The sequence below is a fragment of the Amia ocellicauda genome, chromosome 7 (genome assembly GCF_036373705.1).
Source record: "Amia ocellicauda isolate fAmiCal2 chromosome 7, fAmiCal2.hap1, whole genome shotgun sequence".
NCBI lineage: Eukaryota > Metazoa > Chordata > Actinopteri > Amiiformes > Amiidae > Amia > Amia ocellicauda.
This window is the reverse complement of record NC_089856.1, coordinates 6,476,645-6,497,970: the sequence shown is the minus strand read 5'-3', so window position 1 is coordinate 6,497,970 and position 21,326 is coordinate 6,476,645. Positions and strand designations below refer to the sequence as shown.

At 39.1% G+C, this 21,326-nt stretch overlaps 1 protein-coding gene and 1 non-coding gene across 2 annotated transcripts in view; one reads left to right on the top strand and one right to left on the bottom strand.

The window, feature by feature from the left end:
* Positions 1–13,292, top strand: part of LOC136753809 (putative adhesion G protein-coupled receptor E4P) — a 43,040-nt gene extending 29,748 nt beyond the window's left edge. The window contains exons 5-11 of the mRNA XM_066710197.1: positions 308–469; positions 545–754; positions 939–1,174; positions 1,327–1,393; positions 3,502–3,593; positions 4,838–4,997; positions 13,266–13,292. Coding sequence (XP_066566294.1) covers positions 308–469; positions 545–754; positions 939–1,174; positions 1,327–1,393; positions 3,502–3,593; positions 4,838–4,997; positions 13,266–13,292 — 954 coding nt within the window. The remainder of the gene's footprint in view (positions 1–307; positions 470–544; positions 755–938; positions 1,175–1,326; positions 1,394–3,501; positions 3,594–4,837; positions 4,998–13,265) is intronic.
* Positions 13,293–20,388: 7,096 nt separating this feature from the next.
* Positions 20,389–20,465, bottom strand: LOC136754172 (small nucleolar RNA SNORD66). The gene has a single exon (XR_010817551.1). It is a non-coding gene; the product is annotated as a small nucleolar RNA SNORD66 (small nucleolar RNA).
* Positions 20,466–21,326: the final 861 nt, after the last annotated feature.

Here is a 21,326-nt window from a genome sequence, read left to right as displayed (position 1 = left end):
CAGGGGGATGGTCAGGCACATCACAGCACACAGATGCATATTGGCAGCTTTGCTATAATGTTTCAACTCCTTCCTGATTCAGAGGTAATGTCCTATACTGCTTTTGGGAAATAGTTTTGACTTCAGCTAAAATACTGTTAACAAAGATTTTTGCTTTTGATATTGTTGATATTGTTATCTTTACTCAAACTTTGCATCAAACAATTTGGATACATTTTAGATTCCAATGAACAATAACTCAAACTGTGCTTTGAACTGCCTGACTGACATGTCATCTATTGATCATCTGTTTACTTTTCTTTGTTAGTCCAAAGCAGATAATGGTCTGATGACCTGTGTCTACTGGAAAATATCAGATGAAGAACAGTTTTGGTCTGTTGAAGGCTGCACAGCAACATTCTCCAACACAACGTACACTGTGTGCAGCTGTACCCATCTCTCCACCTTTGCCTTAATAATGCAAACGGAGAGAGTGGTCCAGGTATTTCAATATTATTGATTTATTCTTTATTATTCATTTAAAAACCTGATTATTACTGAAGTTTCCCATTGGTTTCAGAATGATGACTTGCTGGACCAAATCAACAAAGTGCTTGTGATAATAGGTCTGTTTTTCTTCGCCTTGGCCATTATAACCTTTGTTTTCTGCCGCTGGAATCCAAAAATCAACAACACCGCTCGCCTCAACCTCTGTATCTGCCTCTTCCTGGCTCACCTTATCTTTCTGGTTGCGGTGTCTCACACAGAGAACAAGGTAACGGAAGGTCTATATTCATGCCTTGGGCCAAAGTCTTTATGTTATTGCAGTGTTTATGTTATTTTTTTAATGTCAATGTATTTTAAATCCATATGTGTCCAATAAACTCAATATTATGCTAATTCACCTGAAATCTGAAACCTAATAATAATAAGTTACTCTTGATCTCTACCTTTTCCAGGTGATTTGTTCAATCATAGCTGGGGTCCTGCACTATCTGTTCCTGTCTGCCTTTGTGTGGATGTTTCTGGAGTCGATTCAGCTATTTCTGCTGGTGAGAAGTCTGACCAAAGTGAGGATCATCCATAGAGAAGGGCTCCGGCCTCTATACCTGCTGCTGATTGGGTACAGCATCCCTGTTGTTGTGGTGGGGGTGTCAGCAGGTCGGTTTCCTGAGGGATATGGAGGTGACAAAGCGTAAGTGTGCTCTATTGTATTTTGTTCACTCCTGAAGTGACTCTGAAATCATAACAGTTAGCCTTGAATAGCCAGGAATAGATCAAGATTTGTGCCATGCACAAAGTTATGAGTTATTTTAACTCTGTCATGCCTCTCATTTTCTCTTTCAGATGCTGGCTAAAAAATGAAAAAGGCTACAAATGGATGTTTTTGGGACCTGTGTGTTGCATTCTTGCAGTATGTTGCATTTTTTATCCTATACAGCAGGGGTGGCTAACCCTGGTCCTGGATAGCTGCAGGGTCTGCAGGGTTTTGTTCTATCCAGATCCTTAACTGCTTCAAGCTAGGGTGTGTAATCCAGAGAGGCTACCTGTTAGAATGGAGGGTGATCAGTGCCAAAATTAAGATGAACTTGATTATGAACATGAAGATGATTATGAAGATGATTATGAACATGAAGATGATTATGAAGATGAACATATAGATGATTATGAACATGAAGATGAACATGTAGATGATTATGAAGATGATTATTAACATGATTATGAAGATAATCATGAAGAAGATTATGAACGTGAACATGAAGATGATTATGAAGATGAGTATGTGCACCAGATAGGACAATAAGCGCACTGGATACCGCCCACCGCTCTGATTAACAGGTCTGACTTCCGACCACTTTCTATGGTAACATTGTAAAAGTGGAGAGTCTGCATCTGGATTTTTTAGGTCCGAATTATGATGTATGGATGATGTTTTTTAGGTATGTATGTATTTATTCATCTATTTATTTGTTTATGTATTTTAACATTTATTTATTAATTCATTAGTTTCAACATGTATATATTTATATCCCGTTTGTCTCTTTGCTATTTACATTTCTCAGAGCGCTTCTACATTTCGTAGCGTCTCTTGTATTTCTTTTTTTTCAATGTGACAAAACATTAAACTCTGTCAATCAGAGCTAGTGGGCGGTATCTAGTGTGCTAATTGTCCTATCCAGTTCTCATAATCATCTTCATAGTCATCTTCATGTTCACGTTAATAATCCTCTTCATGTTCATCTTCATAATCATCTTCATAATCATGTTAATAATCATCATGTTCATAATCATCTTCATGTTCCTCTTCATGTTCATCTTCATAATCATGTTCATGTTCATAATCATCTTCATGTTCATCTTAATATTGGCACTGATCACCCTCCATAGTTAGCAAGCTTGTTTTGAAAGCATAGAGCCCGCGCTCGCGTCAGAGGCATCTCCAAAGCCACGCCCCCTCTATCACACATGCGCACACACACAGAGCAGAGTCTCAGCACCAGGAGGAGAGACGTGTGGGTGGAATTGATTGCAACGCTTTCAGATTACTGGATGTCTCATTCACATCCACAATCAAAGACATTACAATAATAACCAACGAAAACAACTTATTTACGGTTATTATATTTTTTTAAATAGTAGCTGTGGCTAAAACCACTCAAAGAGGGAACAAACGTTTGATGGCAGAGATCTTGTATTTTCGCTCGCTGTTTAGTCATCCTTATTGTTGGTTTGAAACTCTTGCTCTGGGGTGAGAAAGTTATGAAGCCCTCATTTTTTTAATAAACCATATTATATGAGTTATAAGGAACTAGGAGTTCAACCAAGAGACAGTTTTCGGTCAATGCTTATCTTGAGGGGAAATTGTGTTCAGTACAATAAAACAGACTAATTCCACAGTGTGACCTTCTTTGGACCCTTTTTTTTTACATTTGAGAATGAATAGTGGATCCCAGTCAGGGTTTCAGCGGCCACTACGTCACAGCTTTGAATGTATCAGTTTACTCATTGTGTGTTCTTCTGCACCATGAACTAAACACATTTCTTATAACTGTCTGAAAGACATGTCCTAAAAACTACTGATTTAAGATTTAAAGGCAAAAGCAAAGTAAAGATAGAAAAGATCAAGGTCCACTGTTGCAGAAACTGTGATTAGTTTTGCTGCTCAGAATTAATTCCTGGTTTGAAATCAAATCAATGGCTTACATGATTGGTAATTAAATTGAATTAGTCCAAACACAAAATATGATACTTTAGCTTACCTTCCACCTTAACACTACTGCAAACTCAAGGCTGAGAAGGTGAATAAGTACTTGTCCTTCCATAGAAATCTATGGCGTTTCAGACATATTGGCTGCTCCACCCAAATGTTATATTTATTGCACGGATGAAATGCTGTAAATTAAACATCAATAAATAAATGTGTTAAATAAGCTAAAATGAACAATAACTATTGAAAAAGAAGAGTGGCACTAATCTGGATGGTTTAAGTGCCAATGTACATTTCTGAAACTATCTCTGCAGGTCAACTTTCTTCTCTTTGGTGCAATTATGTGGTGTATCCGATCTACTCTGATTAACATGAAGAGTGATGTCTCCCAAGTGAAAGACACTAGGTAAGAGCTTCTTGATTTCTGTTTAAAATAGTTTTAATTTGCCAGACCAGACATTAAATCCTGTGCAAAAATCTTATTTGAATGAAACCTGAAAATGTTAATTAAAACCCATTTGTTAGTATACTTCAGGGTTCTCACTTCATAATATTTGTTTAATAGGTTTGGCAATAAAAGCATTTCACTTCTAGTTTAAAGTAACAAATGCACAGATATTTGACAAATATTGGGTAAATACATGTTGGCTTGTCTGTAATCTTGCAATTACATACAATTGTAATTGTCTTGTAATCGTGTCATGTGCTTAAATTGTTCTATCCACTTAATTCAGACTTCAGTGTATCATAGACCAGTGTGAAATAAGGTCGTTGACAAATTCTGTACCTTCATTTTTCCTCATTGACTTTTATCTTGGATATGCATAAACGTGGAACATTGTCAAATACTATATCCAAATTACCATAATCACGTTCTATCATCATTGACATAGAAATGTATGTCAAATAGACCGAAAGCACACACTTCACTCCCCCCTCCCTCTTTCTTTTATAATACACAAGAACAACACAAGACAGATACAGTTTTTTGCATAGATATATTGATTTTCTTAAAATAATAAAACCCACAACACACATACACAAAGCATGGCCACTGAGTTGATAAAATATTTATTTATACAAACACAATATAATAATTACTTATATTGATTCCTTTAGAATATTATTACTGAAAAGCATAGTGTAATACTAACAGTAGTATGTATTTTTCACTGCACTGTTTTTCTTTTATTTCTAAACAGCAACAACAAAAACTTTTATCTGAATGTCCTCCACATTATCCAGGTTAATGTCTAAGACTGACAAGATTGATTCACTTTGTAAACTCAGCTACATTCTCTGCCAAGTTTCCCTTTGTGTACTTCCATGTTTACTTTGGTATTAAATGCTGATAGCTTTAAATTATACCTACATTCACTTCCAGGTAAATCTGAATGGCTCCTGTATATGGGGAAGTGTTGATGCAATACTGATTATGGTAGCGCCCAGCGGCATGTTAAAGGGGTGAAAGGTGATGATGATTCAGGGGGCACTGAGAGGGAGAAGGCCCTAGAGAGGGCCCTGCACATCATATCGATGGGGGCCATGCAGGTTTTCTTTCATGGGGCCCAGAAATCCTGGACATCTGGAATTTAGAGGGTTAAACAACTTTGTACCATTTTCACAAAAGAGCCTTCTGTTGTCTTTCAGGATAATTATTTTCAAAGCTGTTGTCCAGTTTGTCATATTGGGCTGTGGCTGGATCCTAGGCTTCTTCCCAGGTACCCCTCTGTTATCTTACCTGTTTATCGTGCTCAACTCACAGCAGGGGACTTTTATCTTCATTGTTCACTGCCTGCTCAATAAAGAGGTATGGATCTTCCTGTATAACCTGCACATATTGTATTATCAATCCCCATAATACAGACGTACTCAAATTTGTTGGTACCCTTAAAGCTCATTGAAATAATGCTTCATTCCTCCTGAAAAGTGATGAAAAAAGCTATTGCATCATGTATACTTGCATGCCTTTGGTATGTCATAGAATAAAGCAAAGAAGCTGTAAAAAGAGATGAATTATTGCTCATTCTACAAAGATATTCTAAAATGGCCTGGACACATTTGTTGGTAACCTTTAGAAAATATAATAATTAATTGGATTATAGTGATATTCCAAACAAAATAAATGTTTAACAAAAACAAAATATTAATAACAAACATCTGTTCATTCAAACATGAAAAGTAGAAAATTGTAAAGATGTCTGTGGCAATTAGGGTTGCCAGCCGGACAGTATTTTAGCGGACTGTCAAGTATTTGTACACTACATGGCCAACATTATGTGCACATCCCTTCTAATTAGTGTATTTGGCATGTGGGAGACTCTGAGACCAAGTAGAGGAAGATTCTTTTTGGCCTCAACAAGGCTAAGTGCGACATTTGGTGCAAGCCTAACACCGCACATCATCCTGAAAACACCATGAGACCTGGGACTTGGGACCTGGGATTAATCTTCCAGCAGGACAATAACCCCAAACATACAGCCAAAGCCACACTGGAGTGTCTTAAAAATGAAAACGTCAGTGTCCTGGAGTGGCCAGTCAAAGCCCAGACCTCAATCCAATTGAGAATATGTGGAAAGAGTTGAACATTGCTGTTCACCAAAGATCCCCTTCCAATTTGATGGAGCTTGAGCAATTTTGCAAAGACGAATGGGCAAACATTGCTGTGTCCAAGCTGGTAGAAACTTATACATGTAGACTCGTGGCTGTAATTGCTGCCAAAGCTGCCTCTACCAAAAATTGACTGAAGGTGTGATTACTTATGCATTCAATTATTTTCTGTTTTGTATTTGTAATTAATTTTGAACAAAATGCAGATCATATTTTTCACTCTGACATTATGGAAATTTTCGATGTTGATCAGTGGCAAAACCTCCTGATTAAATCCATTCTGATTCATGCTGTAACACAATGACATGTGGAAAAGTCCAAGAGGGCTAAATACTGTGAGAGCCACTGTAAAATCAAGCCACACAGCAACTCTTTGACAAGCATTGGCAGTAGAATGAACTTTACTGAGAGCTCAATGACTTTCAACATGGCACCGTCATAGGATGCCACCTTTACAACAAGTCAGTTTCTGCCCTGCTAGAGCTGCCCTGGTGAGCTGTAAGTGCTGTTATTGTTAAGAGGAAACATCTAGGAGCAACAACAGGTCAGCTGCAAAGTGGTCGGCCACACAAGCTCACAGAACGGGACTGTTGAGTGCTGAAGTACGTAGCACATAAAAATAGTCTTTCGTTGGTTGCAACAATCACTTCTGAGTGCCTCTGGAAGCAACATCAGCAGAACTGTTTGGTCGGGAGCTTAATGAAATTGGTTTCCATGGCCGAGCATCTGCAAAAGCCTAAGATCTTAATGCACAATGCCAAGTGTCCGCTGGAGTGGTGTTAAGCTCGCCACCATTTGACCTGGGAGCAGTGGAAGTGCGATCTCTGGAGTGATGAATCATGCTTCACCATCTGGCAGTCCAACGGAGGAATCTGGGTTTGGTGGATGCCAGGAGAATGCTACCTGCATGAATGGATAGACCAACTGTAAAGTTTGGAGGAGGAATAATGGTCTCAGGGCTCGGGCCCCCTAGTCCCACTGAAGGGAAATCTTAACGCTGCAGCCTACAATGACATTCTAGGTGAATTTGCACCTCCAATGTTTCGGGAAGGCCCTTTCCTGTTTCACCATGACAACCCGTGCACAAAGTAAGGTCCATACAGAAATAGTTTGTCAAATAACTTGACTGGCCTGCACAGAGCCCTGACCTCAACCCCATCCCACCTTTGGGATGAATGGAAAAGCCAACTGTGAACTGTGGCCTGATCGCCCAACATCAGTGCCTGACCTCACTAATCCTCTTGTGGCTGAAATCCCCTCAACAATGTTACAACATCTAGTGGAAAGCCATCCCAGAAGAGTGGAGGCTGTTATTGCATCAAAGGGGGGACCAACTCCGTATTAATGCCCATGATTTTGGAATGAGATGTTTGACGAGCAGGTGTCCACATACGTTTGGCCTTTGGAATATGTCCGGTTATTTTAAGTACTGTAATGAATTGAATATGTAATTATCAGTGTACAATTTGCCCTCAACACGCCCCCATCGTTGTCTAATTGCCAGCACCCCCTCTAGGTTGACATTTCTCAAACCCCCCCCACCAGGGGTCCAGTATTTTCATATCTCAAAAGTGGCAAACAAGGTGCAGGGGGCATGACTCCTGCATGTGACCTTAACTCCCTGGCAACCGACTTTTGGACAAACTAGTCAGGACATTTCAGATAACAGATTTTAACATGAGGATAATTTAAGCAGATGAAAAATTTCAGAAAAGGCAGGGTTGAAGGTTTGTTTGGGGAGTCACACAAAACATCCTCACTTTGGGAACTCCTGCTCTAGGTGATCAGCTAACATCCTGCAGACTAGCTAAAATTAACTCCACTACCTGCACAGTCATGCTGTCAAAATGTGCAGTTGTCTTCTCTGTAACTTTCAAAGGGACAGGCTCCACACTCACACAAACACATCACATCAAACAATTGAACATCTCCTCTAACAAAACTCTGGCCATCTGACTGCCATGCCTTCAGTTTGCGGACAAGTTCCTGATACCTGTCATTCATCTCAAGAACATGCTCCTTTCCTTGACAAAACTCTCAAAAGAGGCTCTGTCACAATTTTACAAATTAATCCAAATGCCCTACATCCTGCCAAGTACTGTCTAACATTTAGATCAGCAAAAACAGCTCCACCAATTTGTTTTCATGCTGAATTTCTCTACTGAATTCCAGCAGATCAGATAAAAAACCCAGCTGCATTGAAAAATCTAATATTGATTGTTACCTTTGAATGGTACCAGTGGCACAAATTCAGATTCATCCTTGCCTAAGGGAAATGTCTTGAATTGCCCTGGTTTTCCACTTTTTTCACAGCCTATTTCCTGCACTGCCTTGCATACAGTTCTGATCAATCTAACTGTCCCACTGCCTCCTACTGTTTTGTGTACCCAGTGTAAGCACTAATTTGCGCTACTTTGTCTCCACTCCACCACTTTGGTAGGCCAAACCATCAACTAAATGAAATCCACAGAAAAGCTAATTTATAAGTCTTAAGTTTAGCCTCATCAGCCTCACTGTGCTGTCTTCCATGATCTCTGAAAGAATATCTGATCTGTACTGAGACAAAATGTCATTGATTTTTTTTTGTCAGGCACAGCTCTGTCCCACACAAGATTTGTAATTGTTGTTATAATTTCACACACAAAAATGTACATTCAAGTCACACCCCCCACTTCTGACTATGTCCTGAACCATTTCTCTGACAGTATCAAATTTACATTGAGCAGAGCCTGATGTCTGTTCCCCCGAGTCCAAAATGCATCATTGTTCCATCCTTAAAAAATACTTGACCTATTTTTGTTATCCCATCTGTGCAGAGTCCAGTCATTTTCTGTAAGAAATCTGATCTTTCTATCTATGTACCACCCAGTTAAAAAAAAAACTACTCTAACAACCTGAGATGCCTTATACATGCTAACTCCCATATTAGCAACTAAGTCCATATACACTTAATCTGTATATCTATTTTCAATGTATGTTTCAGTCTTGTTCTCTAAGAACTTGTCCAACGCTCCCTTCACTTCGTCATACTCACCCTGCCAGAACAGCACCTCTTCATTTAACTCTCTAAGCTTGTCTGCCACACTTTTTCTTTTATAGTAAATAAGTTTCATGGTCTCTTTTATTATATAATCAATTTTTCTCTGTTGCTTTTATAGGTGAGAGGAGAGTATAGGAAATTGTACCCCTGCCTTCATGGAAAAAAAGAGCCAGTCATTTCCAGAAAGCCCACAATACCTACAGTGAAGAGCTCTTCGGTAATATACAACCAAAGGAAGATACAAAAATACTGGATAAGATACCTGTGTGTTTTCACCTTGCAATTTCAGTAACCACGTTTCCATTAAACAAAGCAAACAGGCTTTGTTTCTCATCCATAGCATGAATCCCATAAACAAATTTAATCCCCTTTCAAGGCATAATTAGTCAAAATACAAATTTATATAAGGATGAATAGCTCTTCACATGAATAATATCAAAAAATCTGAGTGGAGTTTAGGGGGTTTGATAATGTCAGGAAAAAAAAAGTTGGTTTCTTGCGGTAGTATCTGTAAGTTAAGTTTTTAACAGCATTATTTTTAGATGTTTCAGATAATGAATGTTTAATTCATCCATTAATTTTCTAGCATACAAATAATAACAAAAAATCTGGAGTGCTGTCTCCTTGATGTTGTCTGATTGGCTAATTATCAGACATGATAATATGTTGATACATTCTTAGGAGAGAGAGGTTATGTTTTTAAGTGTAAGTTCTTATGGATTTGTATTTGAGTTGCCTTTGTATGTTAGTGTCTTCCTGTTTCCATTGTCATTGTACCTCTTTTGTTTGTAGTTTGACTCTGTGCCTTTGCCATGTTCTTATATTAATGGACAATTGTGCTGGTTATTTTGTTTTATACTAAAGCAGTGTTCTTTTCTTTTCAGATGGATAGATTGCCGGCTTCTAAAAATATGCAGAATAGAAGTCTACAAGAAGAAAAATAAATGGAGACAGTGATGTGAGGAAAACATCTATGACTATGTGTGATGTAACCCTGAAACAGTTTCCTGAAGATTAAAACAATGTTTTTTTCTTACAGAGGGAATGTGGGAGGCATAGATCCCTCGTTAACAATTCCTTAGTATTTATTTTTCATTTGCCACATTATTATAATATATTTGACTTTGGCCATTTAAGCACAATTCTAAATTTATTTTCAAATGGAAAAAAAGGGTTTTAATCTACTAAATGTTTTTTTACCCACTTTATGTTTTTCTAAATAGTACTTTACATGTACAGTAACATTTGAATGTACCTAAAAAAAAAAACTGAAAGGTGCATTTTAAGTTTATACTTGTATACATATATACATGCATATATATATATATATATATATATATATATATAGAGAGAGAGAGAGAGAGAGAGAGAGAGAGAGAGAGAGAGAGAGAGAGAGATAGATAGATGTGTAGAGCTCCTTTGGATACGCCACTATTTTTTTCTATGTAGCTTTAAGCTTGCTACATTCTTAAAACCAATTAACCTCTGCTAATACTGGATTCCTGAACTTTATCCAAATAACTTTAATTTCCTTGTTTTCACCAAATAAGTTATGTAGTGTAAATGTGCAATAAACCTTGTCATTCAGTGCCACTAAAATAGTTGGTTTGATAATTTTCCATAGTGATGTTCATTATCAATGCCTTTCCTTAAATGTTTACCCTCTATTGAATATAATATCCATACTATCAATTAGTTCAGAAGGAACTAATTACCCCATTAATGAAAAATAAAGCTATTTCAAATGTGATCCAATATTTGAAAGCTGAGTCCTAAACATTTAAGAGGAGAATGTAACCTTTACAAAAAAAACGTGTAACTTTTGATCTATATTAAACAAAACACCAATATACTCTTTTGCATTGACATCCCCATTAACCCACCTAAAAATAGATGTTTTATGTAACAATTGTTTTTCTTCTGTTCTGTTACAAGTTTGTGGGAAAAAGTAAAACTATAGTTATAAAAATACAAAATATATGGTGGCTAATGCCTTTCACTTTTTACTTCACTGTAGAAGTAATTTTCTTTCTCAAATGGAGTCAGAGTCCGATGTCTTGATTATTACCAAGGTTTTTGAAAAGCCAATGAGTAATGCCATCTGCTTGTTTCTTTGAGTATTGTTCAAACTCTGTGTCAGGAGGCTGGTCTTCTGGAGCAGCGGTTTAAAAATGAAGGAAGAAAGGAGACCAATTTTGATTCCAATGTTTTGTCATTTTTGTTTATTGACAACAGTTTTCAAATAGGGATTGAAAAGAAACATCTTCTCAAAATCGTTAAAAGACCCAGCAAGCCTCATCATAGTCTTTTCGTTTAACCTGTTGAAAACACTAGGGGACAGATATTCATAGGGTTTGCGTACCACAAAGAGGCGCAAATTACTATCGCACAAAAATGTACATTATGTGTCATATTCAAAACCCTGTTTTGTACAGCAACCCTTTAATTGTATGCAAGGCGCAATATGGGGGGAATGCTATATTTGTACCTGTGCGCAGTGCAAAATAACACATTAAAAAGAATGGCATTAACTCCGTGCACAGCACTATTTCAGCAGACAGTGACATTCCAGCGCAGTCAACAATGGGAAGTGTGGGGACAAGTTCCTAACAGTCTTAGTAATAGTTAGTAGCATGCAGCATGTCCATGGACATTTGGACAGTAATGCTGCACCGTACACTGGCAACAGCAACCCCAACATAGGCAAAGATATGCTGCAGGGTGTACTGGTCACAATTCGCCCCCTCATACATTCTCCACATGAGATAATGTAACCATGAGTGAATTTACTTATCATAGAGCCATAGAACATACATATATACTACCGGTCAAAAGTTGTATTAACATTTTTTAATTGAAATTTAAGCAGTCCAGTGAATAACCTGAAATGGTACAAAGGTAAGCGGTAAAATGCCAGAGGTTAAAAAAAAAGTTTAGGTTTCCAAAAACTGAAAAATAATGTACATTTCAGAGTTATATACTGTGTTACTACTGTGTGTTTGGCAGTGTTACGCACAGCTCCTGTGCATAGAAGTTACACTGTATTCCTAAAATACACATATAGTTTGAAAGCTTATTCTCTTGGCTACCAGCCCGCTTCATTCTCAAACACATCCGATTTACAGTTTCCATGTCACCCGCCGTCATTCAGAGCCCGGGGGTTAAACGCACAGTCTGCTCTGGGTGGGGGAGGTCTCATTCAGACGATCACAGATCACTCAGTTTCGATTGGATTTCTTTGCAAATCGGCTTGTTTTGTTCAGAATAACCTAACAATGAATCTAGTGTATATTTGATGTTCTATTAAGCACAGAGAAGTTCAGATCCAATGATGTAAAAGTGTTGTGTATTAGTACACTGTAAACAGAGTTTTCTATCTTGACATTTTGAGCTTTCTACAGGTGTGTGTTGCGTCTACCAAAACATGGGTGGTTTTGTTTTGATCAATAGACTTTCTGGTTCCAAAATAATAATTATCAATATTTTCTGAGATTTTATATTCCTACTCAGACCAAGTATCCCCCCACTTGGGCTTGGGGCATAAATGCACATATACACATATACACACGCATTTGTTCTTATTTCATATTTTTCCTAATTTATAAATGTATTTGTGACTAATTCGGTAACACTTTATTTTAAGTGTCCATTATAAACAATCTATTAACATGTTATTAATTGTTATATGAGTATTATTACAAATTATAAATATATTATTCAACATTTTTATTTAAACTTGTTTGCTATAATATCTTATATTTAATAAATATACTTAATAAAAGGTACTATAGCATGACATTTCCACTCCGACATCTATCTATTATCATAATCTGCCATGCCATTTATTAGCTGCTATTAAACATCTTATAATGCTACTTAATTACATATACTATAAGAAGACTGCATTATATGTTATAGCTCTACCTATAAGGTAAGCTTATAAGTACTATTTATAAATCAATTTTACTGATGTATCTCTGAATTGTGATGTTTTTGCTCTAAGTCTATTCTATGTTATAGTATATCATTGTGTTCTATTTATATGTTTCACATTACATTGCCAGATATTCTGACGCATTACAAAATAAAATAAATAGGGTCAGCAACTTTTGTCTTCACTTTTTATATCCTGCAAAAAATGCAACTGGGACAAAAACATAACATACCCCAGTGAATAGATGATGTCCATACCTTCCATCCAGACCTGTGGATACTTGATAACCATGTGAATTCAATTGTTATTGAATTGCGTAGTTTCTTCTACATCCTACAACACAGTGTTTTGAGAGGTAATACATAACCCAGGTATGTCACCATCATAATTGAACAAAAGACACCCATTACAACTCCTATTGCTTGTTCGTAGTCATCAAAACATGTTTTACATTATTGGATCTTTATCACATCCTGCATCTTTTTACTATGCAGGGTGTGGTGGATACACTGCACAGCTAAACCTTCTCTGGCCCATGCCATTAAAAAACATACCCTACTTGAAAACTCAATTCTGGAACCCACTAGCTCTTCAAAGGGAATGCCTGGTGCCAACTGGCAATAACCTGCTTTCATTTATAATAGTAAACACAAATTTAAACTCTACCACCATTATATAGACCTATGCCTAAAATACCAGACGTTTACATTTAAAATAACTGTTGATAAGCTGTTGTTGATCATTTATACTGTCATGGTTCCCAAGCACTTACCCTCTATCCCCGCTAGAGGCCGCCATTTCCCTGCCTTTTCTATAACTTCTCCCTGCTCTCAGCTTTCAATTATCCTATTAACATTCCATAAGAACCTTGTGCACTGTTGTTATCACCCTCTGCTCCCATTCACCCTGCACCTCCCAACCTAGTTTACTGTTCCTTTTATAATCCCCTCACTTCCCTCAGTCTGGGTGAAGTTTTGTCAGCCCTGCCTGCAATTCTTAGCCTTGTCTCTCTTTGCCTTGTCTCTCTTAGCCTTGTCTCTCTGACCACGACTGTCTCTCCCTTGCTTGCTCTGTTTTCCTAATCCTAATCCTTGCCTGTGACCTCGACTACGTCTGCGCCTAGCCCTTAATTGCCCTGATCCACCACCTCTACTAGCACTGCAATTGGGTCCCCTGTTTCCGTGCCCCGCGGTTCGTGACACCGTGACATATATATAATTTTGCACATTTTTAATCTATAACAGCATTGTAAGCATAGACCCTCCTAAATCAAAATATGCTATAAATAAATGAATGTAACAAGTAATAAGCTGTTCCTTAACCATTTATAAATCGTTTTGCAACCCCTAATCAAAAGTGGTGCACAATTTCAATGTATAAGAGCATTATTGATATATATCTCAAAGTGTCTCATAATTAAGTTGATAATAAAGCTATAGTGCTGCTGTTGTCAATCATTTATTAAACATTTTGCAACCCCTAAGCTAAAGTGGTGAAAACAGGCCATATTTCAACATTTTAACAAAGAAGGACATGTAAAAAGATTAATAAGTGTTTTATTATTTTTAGGGGAATAAGATGTACCAACCTGACTAAGACATATTAGTCAGAGAGAAATAACAATACTAAATGAATGTAAATACATACATACAATAAACCTCATGTCTAAATTAGGTTAAACAGTGGTTAAGATTAAGGTATCACTGACAAAGATTAAATGTGAAACTATTACAAATATATATAAATAAGGTTGATAATTGTATTAACTTCTTTCAGTAACTGTATCTTTCAGCCCCAGTATCTCTATAGGACAACTTCTGGATTTACTCCTAAAAGAAAATGACAATTAATGCATCACTGACACAGTAATCAGCCTAATTCAATTTCAGCATGCATCATATTGCTAAATTGTTATCATATTTCACAAACACACATACACACACAGTGTACAGATACAGTGCTGTGCAAAAGACTAACAGCAGTGCATTTCCGTATAATAATAAATTATATACCCCTCTGATCACAAAAGGGAAAAAACATTAGCTTTAAACATTTACATTTCAGTTAGTACCTTTCAGATACAGCTCTGTATAGCGTGTGTGTGTGCATGCATATATATATACACTCACCTAAAGGATTATTAGGAACACCATACTAATACTGTGTTTGACCCCCTTTCGCCTTCAGAACTGCCTTAATTCTACGTGGCATTGATTCAACAAGGTGCTGAAAGCATTCTTTAGAAATGTTGGCCCATATTGATAGGATAGCATCTTGCAGTTGATGGAGATTTGTGGGATGCAAATCCAGGGCACGAAGCTCCCGTTCCACCACATCCCAAAGATGCTCTATTGGGTTGAGATCTGGTGACTGTGGGGGCCAGTTTAGTACAGTGAACTCATTGTCATGTTCAAGAAACCAATTTGAAATGATTCGACCTTTGTGACATGGTGCATTATCCTGCTGGAAGTAGCCATCAGAGGATGGGTACATGGTGGTCATAAAGGGATGGACATGGTCAGAAACAATGCTCAGGTAGGCCGTGGCATTTAAACGATGCCCAATTGGCACTAAGGGGCCTAAAGTGTGCCAAGAAAACATCCCCCACACCATTACACCACCACCACCAGCCTGCATAGTGGTAACAAGGCATGATGGATCCATGTTCTCATTCTGTTTACGCCAAATTCTGACTCTACCATCTGAATGTCTCAACAGAAATCGAGACTCATCAGACCAGGCAACATTTTTCCAGTCTTCAACTGTCCAATTTTGGTGAGCTTGTGCAAATTGTAGCCTCTTTTTCCTATTTGTAGTGGAGATGAGTGGTACCCGGTGGGGTCTTCTGCTGTTGTAGCCCATCCGCCTCAAGGTTGTACGTGTTGTGGCTTCACAAATGCTTTGCTGCATACCTCGGTTGTAACGAGTGGTTATTTCAGTCAAAGTTGCTCTTCTATCAGCTTGAATCAGTCGGCCCATTCTCCTCTGACCTCTAGCATCAACAAGGCATTTTCGCCCACAGGACTGCCACATACTGGATGTTTTTCCCTTTTCACACCATTCTTTGTAAACCCTAGAAATGGTTGTGCGTGAAAATCCCAGTAACTGAGCAGATTGTGAAATACTCAGACCGGCCCGTCTGGCACCAACAACCATGCCACGCTCAAAATTGCTTAAATCACCTTTCTTGCCCATTCAGACATTCAGTTTGGAGTTCAGGAGATTGTCTTGACCAGGACCACACCCCTAAATACATTGAAGCAACTGCCATGTGATTGGTTGGTTAGATAATTGCATTAATGAGAAATTGAACAGGTGTTCCTAATAATCCTTTAGGTGAGTGTATATATGACACCACATACACATTGATCAAAAGTGAAGAATTTTTTATTTTTTTTGTAGGTTAGACAGAGAAGGGAAAGAAATGTAATGACTATATGTTGATGCTTTCATCTTCGCCAGAAAAGGACTGTTGCTTCTATTTCTAGTGCTTTCGCAAAAGTCCCTCTCTTCCTGGCCTGCTCTGCTCTGGCCCAACTGACGCATGACAGGACACTTTTGCTGAAGTTTGCATCATGTCGGTTGTCCTCCTTGCTCATGGGCTGCTGCTGCACCTTTATCTGCTCATGGTGCGCATCCAGCTCTGCTACCTTGTGGACCTGGTCGATTGTCTTAGGACCCTGGTCACCATTCCTGGGCACCCAGTTATCCTGAGGAAGGGGAGAAAGAGTCAGTGACCATTGTAGAGAGAGAGAACGAGAGGCACACAGGGATTGGGGGTGTGGGAAGCTGAAAACAAGGAAGACCAGACCACACTATTCCATTAGTAGAAGCCTCCCCTAATGATTTCTCTTACTGCCAGAAGGCCCGTACAACAGGCCGCGGGGGGGAGCTGGCCACCATCTACCGCACAGACCTGCGCCTGTCTACTAAGCCATTAGACAGCTTCACATCTTTTGAAATTCACCAGGTAGAATTTAGGCTTAATCCACCTCTTCAGCTTATAGCTATTTATAGGCCACCAGGCCCCTATTCCTTTTTTATGACCGAATTTAGCAATCTCTTATCTGACTTAGCCATACATTATGATAAACTCATTATTTTGGGGGACTTTAACATACATATTGACATTAAAGACGACCCCCTCACTGTTAGTTTCTTGTCCCTATTGGAGTCTGTAGGCTTCACTCAGCATGTGTCTGGACCCACACATCGTCACAATCACACACTAGATCTAGTTATTACCCATGGGGTACAGATTCACAACCTAATAATATCACCCCAAAACCAGACGATTTTCCGACCACTGCCTTATTACATTTGAGCTGCCTGGAGTAGAATTATACACACAGGAGAGGAATATAGAAACTCGCTGCCTAAATCCCAGTGCTATTCATAAATTCACTACCCTGTTGCCAAATGCTAGCTTTATCAAAACAGTATCTGCAGATGAATTATTAAATAATTTCAACAATACATTAAGCACTGTTTAGATACAGTAGCCCCATTAAGGACACGACAAATTAAACCAAAAAAACACTCACCATGGTTTGACGAACACACTCGCTCACTTAAAACAGAATGCCGTAGATGTGAGTGTAAATGGAGAGAAACAAAACTAGAGGTCTTCCACATGGCATGGAATGACAGTATGATAAGATACAAGCAGGCCCTGTCCTCTGCTAGGTCTGCCTACTACTCCAATTTAATAGAGACGCATAAGAATAACCTGCGTTTTCTTTTTAATACAATAGCGACACTTACTAAGCAGCAGGTAAAGCCTTCAGAAGTTATCCCCCCCAATTTCACCTGTAGTGACTTCATCGATCATTTCAATAGCAAAGTTAACAGTATTAGAAAACAGATAGAACAGGAAACGTACACAGATACTATAGCCGACACATGCAGTCCTTCACAGCCCTGCCTACCTTGGACTCGTTTAACGTAGTAAATCACCAGGAATTGGTCTCCTTAATTACTAAAATGAAAACAACAACCTGCACACTAGACCCTATACCCACTAAACTGCTAAAACAATCTCTGCCATTAATTATTCACAGAATACACAATATTATTAATGTGTCTTTATCCTCAGGATCTGTTCCTGATTCATTTAAAATAGCTGTAATTAAACCACTTCTTAAGAAACCCAGTGCCGACCCCAACCAACTTAAACACTATCGACCTATCTCAAACCTTCCCTTCCTTTCTAAGAGAAAGAGAAAGTAGTTGCAAACCAACTGCAAGCTTTTTTAACCAATAATAATCTTTATGAAAAAGTTCAATCAGGCTTCCGTTCTGGCCATAGTACAGAAAAGGCCCTGTTAAAAGTATTGAATTACGTGTTTCAGTCCTCCGATGTAGGGCACGCCAGTGTTATTATTTTATTAGACTTAAGTGCGGCTTTTGACACAATCAACCACAAAATCTTGTTACACCGCTTAGAAAACTGTATTGGCCTATCTCGCAATGTGCTTTCATGGTTTAAAACATATCTGTCAAACAGACTCCAATATGTACAGATTAACGAGAACCACTCAAATTTAACTGAGGTTAAGTACGGAATCCCACAGGGCTCAGTCCTCGGACCTATACTTTTTTCATTATACATGCTCCCTTTAGGTTATATTTTATTCGACGACATAACATTAACTTTCACAGTTACGCAGATGACACACAATTATATCTGTCAGTAAATCCTAACAACACCATAGACCTAGAAAAACTAATGTGCTGTCTGTCTGAGATTAAAACATGGATGACAAAACATTTTCTTATGCTTAATTCTGACAAAACAGAAGTCATAATTTTAGGAGACAAAAATCGAACTGTTCATCATGCACTAACAAAACTGAGTAATGATAACTTTAATTTCCCCCCTAAGGAGATGGCACGAAACCTGGGTGTCATCTGTGATCATAATCTATCTTTTGAATCACACATTCAGAATGTGTCGAGATCTTCCTTCCTCCAGCTTAGAAACATTGCTAGACTAAGACAATTCCTCTCATTACATGACACTGAGAAATTGATATATGCATTTGTTACATCTAGATTCTGTCAGGCAGCACAAACAGAGCTATTTCTGCACTTCAGTTAGTCCAAAATGCTGCTGCAAGAATCCTAACAAAAACAAAAAAACATGAACACATCACTCCAGTACTGGCTTCTCTTCACTGGCTGCCTGTGCACTACAGGATAGACTTTAAAGTGCTCATATTAACATTTAAAGCACTAAAGGGACTGGCACCTCCCTACCTAAAAGATCTCCTTATCGAATACACTCCAGGTTGGCCATTGAGATCACAGGAAGCTGGTTACTTAGCACTCCCTAAAATACACAAGAAAAGCGCAGGTGGTAGAGCATTCTGTTATAGGGCCCCGAAGCTGTGGAACGATCTTCCAGCCAATGTAAGAGATGCCCCCTCTGTCTTAGCCTTTAAATCACGGCTGAAGACTCATCTGTTTAGTCTCTGTTTTTCTAGCCCATAGTGCCGCCGGTGTGCCATGGACATGCAATTACACAACTGTCTTTGGAAATGTCCTGCACTGCATGACCAGTTGTCTTCCAGCAACAGCCTCCTCTGAGGGTCCAACGAGGCACCTCGTCCCCCACCATAGAAGTCTGATGAGGCACAACCCATCCCAGAAGCACCTCACTACGGAGGGTCAACGGGGCATTCACACCCAAGGTTTGACGAGCCATCGCAACCCAAAGCCTGTTGATGGTCCAAACCCTCTACCCCAGAAGGCCAGCGAGAGGCCTCCTCCAGAGGGAAGACCACAGCCAGCAGCATCAATAAAGAACTTTCTGATCTCCTTGCTGCTGTAATAACTATACTGCCTGGAGGGGAGGCAACCATTAGGCCTAGGCCCTAAGCCGTGGTCCCCCAGAGATTCATTTTCTCCTACATGCCATCCATAGGAGTTTTTTGTTTTTTCTCTCCTCCGTGCCTAAATGGTTTATTTACTTTATTCTAGATCATGTAAAATGTTTACAGGTCTATATTTGATTTTCTTGTATTTATGTTTTTTATTTTGCTATACGTTTGTTGTATGTTTACCAGTCTGTAAAGCGCTCTGTGGCTACCCTGTGAAGGGTGCTATACAAATAAAAATTGATTGATTGATTGATTGATTGATTGATTGATTTCTATTCTCCCAACACTCATGACTTACTCTTCTCAGGTCCAAGACGTCCTGCAGCAAGAAGCGGATTCGAGAGGAGGTCTTCCTCTCTTTGATGATCTGTTCCATCTGGCTACCCATCTGGCTTCCATCAGGTACAGAAGTAACTTTATACCACCGAGTGAAGCAGCATTCCTTCAAGAAGGCTTCTGCAGATGCTCAGAAACACTTATTCAGACCACTGTCTAGAGCCCCATCACGTTGCTGGATATTTAGCCAGGGCTCAGTCTGGCACGTTGGTCGGACCTGCCTTACCTTGGCTGTCTGTGGGGTCAGCTTGTTCAGGATACCGTTCACCCTGCGGAACAGCTCCTGTTGAAGGGAAAGGGGGGAGGAGGGAAGGAAGGAAAAAGAGTCAGTTCTGCAAATCTTGGCCAAGTCCGTGTTTTTATTTGTTCTGGAGAGGTGGGTGCATGTGAGTGTATTCAGCCCCTCACTTCCTCTTCTCCATCAGTAGAGGTCAGTGGCCCAGACACCATGGCACTAAAAACAGATCATCACTGGGGCTCCAAGTTTACCCACAATCCCCTTTACTACACTAGCAAATTATTATTCCCACCCCTCAAACAAGAACCGTGTCCTCTGCTCCTACATACCTGGGTCTTAATGACCTCTGGGTCATCACCCACTGTGGGAGCCTGCTTAATTGTAGGCTTCCATGCCTTCTCGGCCTTGTTGAGCTGAATCTCATCAGTGAATGACACGTTGATGATTCACGGCTCCTTCCTCTCGCCCTGCCGGGAGCACCGGGCACCATCTGCTGAGGGCTGGGAGGGCAAAGAGCCTGGGCCATGTCCCCCCATGGGCTGTTTCCCAAGGTTGGCAAGAGAGGGGGTAAGGTCAGGGACAGAGTTCATCCCTGTCAGCTGACTGGGGTTCAGGCGATGCACAGAGGTATTTATGGCCTGGAGAGAGAGGAGGGATGGAGAAAGGGTCAGACCAAAGTTGCTATTCCTTCAAACCTTAAAACCTTCTGGGAACCTGCTGTGGTGGACAGGTAACACACATACAGTATTCTGAATAACAATCACAATTAGACAGCAGTTGACAAAAAACATGCAACATTTCACATAAAGTACAAATGAGACAAATGCCCAATATCAACATTAAACAGATCCATCAGAACAATGCAGGTAATCGACTAAATCAGATTTATTTATATACAAAAACAAGAAAATAAAACTCTAGGGTCTTCTAAACAAGCAAGGCTGCATACCTTAGCCAGGACCAAATCGCTAATGTGGAGTTTCTGCAGCCTGTCACAGATGAACTGTAAGTCCAGCAGGAACTGCCGCTCATTCTCGTTCTTGTCAGGGGTATATTTCCACCTACAACATAATTTTAATGAAACAACATTTCCACAGAAG